Source organism: Orycteropus afer, unplaced genomic scaffold (assembly GCF_000298275.1).
Source record: "Orycteropus afer afer isolate SDZICR_OR568_19922 unplaced genomic scaffold, OryAfe1.0 scaffold00785, whole genome shotgun sequence".
Taxonomy (NCBI): domain Eukaryota; kingdom Metazoa; phylum Chordata; class Mammalia; order Tubulidentata; family Orycteropodidae; genus Orycteropus; species Orycteropus afer.
Window position 1 is genome coordinate 527,472 of NW_006922372.1, and position 2,477 is coordinate 529,948.

At 42.4% G+C, this 2,477-nt stretch overlaps 1 protein-coding gene across 1 annotated transcript in view; it reads right to left on the reverse strand.

Moving 5' to 3' along the window:
- Nucleotides 1-2,185, reverse strand: part of SHROOM4 (shroom family member 4) — a 297,429-nt gene extending 295,244 nt beyond the window's left edge. The window contains exon 1 of the mRNA XM_007957721.2: nt 1,983-2,185. Within this exon, the coding sequence (XP_007955912.2) occupies nt 1,983-2,185 (203 nt within the window). The remainder of the gene's footprint in view (nt 1-1,982) is intronic.
- Between the last annotated feature and the right edge of the window lie 292 nt (nt 2,186-2,477).

Here is a 2,477-nt window from a genome sequence, read left to right on the forward strand (position 1 = left end):
GTTTGGGGGGGGGCAGGAGTGCATGGTAGGGAAGGACACAGGGAAGAGCTAACTATGGGGAAGAAATGAGAGGAGAGCTGTTGCATTGTGGTAAATTACAGTCAATGTCCTGAGAAAAAGTGTATGTGAGCTGCTGTATAGAAAGCGAATTTGCTCTGTAAACTTTCACCCAAATCACAATAAAAATAAAAAAAAAAAATAATAATGTAAAATGTAAGCATCCTTCAATATACAAAAGCTCAGGGAGTTTGTGACTACTAGACCTACCTTACAAGAAAGGCTAAAGGAAGTTCTTCAAGAGAACTGAAAGAACATCAGTAACTCAAATGCCATATGTAAAGACAGATCTCCAGTAAAAGTAATAGCACTGTCAAATAAAAGGACTAGTTTATAGTATTTTCGGTTTTAACTTCAGTCATTATGTCCTACATGATTCACGAGAACAAACATATCAAATCTAACTATAAATTTATATTACTTGGCATATAATACACACACACACACACACACATACACACACATATACCTATACATATACCTATACATATACTTATACATATACCTATACATATACCTATACATATACATATATAAAACCAAACTCACTGCTGTGGAGTGGATTTAACTCACAGTGACCCCTCCTTGGGTTTTGGAGGCAGTATCACTATGGAAGTAGATTGCCCAATCTTCCTTCCAAGGAGTGGCTAATGGGTTTGAACCCCCAGTCTTCTGGTTAGCAGTCAAATGCCTTAGGGACCATGCCACCAGAGCTCCTAGAGAACATGCGAATGTGGGCCAGGGTGTACCTGACATGGGGGTTGCGGGAAGGCATGCTCAGACAGAGCATAGACAGGCGCGGCCCACCGCAGCTGCAGGCTAGACCCACCATGGAGGCCTGAGGCGGCAAGGCCGCCCACCCACCCTGCCGGCCACGATAGCGAGAAGAGTAAGTATATGTGTGTGTGTGTGTGTGTATATATATATCCACAATAAAATGTTTTAAAAAATGAAAGAGAAGCCAAATGGAAATCTCACCAACAGATGGGTGTTTTGGCAAGAGGAGAATGATTGTACTCAAATCTGTCCTTATCTCCTTTGTATTCCACTTACCTGGAATGCCTTCCCCTTTCTGTTGGTTTATTATTTGAATTCTACCTACCTTTAGTTCAAATTCCACTTCCTCTGTGGAGTCTTACCCAATCAATCCCTTCTGAAGTGATGCCTTTTTCTCTTAAACTCTAATAGCAATTACTCTCCCTTACTCTGAACACATTACCCTGTGAAGTCTCCTTTATTGCTTTTTTAAAAAGTGTATTGCTAACTAACATGTCACATGTGTCACATGTGTGTCTTTTCTCTCCTGTCAGACATTACATTCTTCAAGGGCAGGGTTTCTATCTAAGAGTTTGCCACAGCCCACAGAGTACCTAGCATGGCTGGTAGTACCAACTAAAAACCAAACTTACTGCCGTCGAATCGGATCCAACTCATAGCGACCCCTCCTTGGGTTTCCGAGGCAGTATTGCTGCGGAAGTAGATTGCCCTATCTTCCTTCTGAGGAGTGGCTGATGGGTTTGAACTTCCAGCCTTCTAGTTAGCAGTCAAACGCCTCAGGCACTATCAAATATCCACTGATATATGGTTGAGCAGTGGCAGTGCATTATGAAGGAAGAGACAAAAAAGCTGGATTATGTAGCCCTTGGTGTGAATTGAGTCACTTAGTCCCCTCAATAGTAGATAAAGTCTTGCAGAGATAAAATAAATTTATCCATAGTGACATGGCTACTGTGTGGCTGTGCCAGAATTTGAATCAAAGACCTTTTCTCCTATGCCATTCTGCTTCAGTGATCTGAAAAATTCTCTTCACATGAAACACCTTTTTCCTTGATGGTACTGACAGACAGAACTTTCTTGAGGCTTTACCACCAACCAAGTGGTTTCAGCAGCCTCTGCACCTTATAGCAGATCTTTCTGCACCTTACCTCCTGACAATCAGTTTTAGGATCCGGAAGGAGCCTTTGATGAGGATGAGGGCCTCTTGGCGGGAGCCATACAATGGAGTGCCATTAATATTCACCAGCTCATCACCAGTTCTCATCTTCTGGGACAAGTCTGCCTTGCCTCCATCTTCAATCTGTGTTGCAGAGAATAAAATAGAAAGCAGGGGTGAGGTGACTCCTTCCATTATATTCTCCTTCCTGTCTCCTCCCAATCTCTGAGTGACAAGTTATACTAGGGGATGGCTCCAGGTAGCTCTAGGGATAGCTAAAGAGCTGAGCAAAGGCCATTATATACTAAAGGCAAAAGCTTGGATAAACCTTTGAGGAAGACGGCAACAGAAATAATGCAGTCTTTGCACTGGAGTAGTGAATAGTCCATATGCGAAGAGAAGCAAATAAGAAAATGACACTTGGAAGGAACTCCACAGTGTGGGCTAACGTAGCAGCATGGCATAGCAAATAATAAACCAACAAACA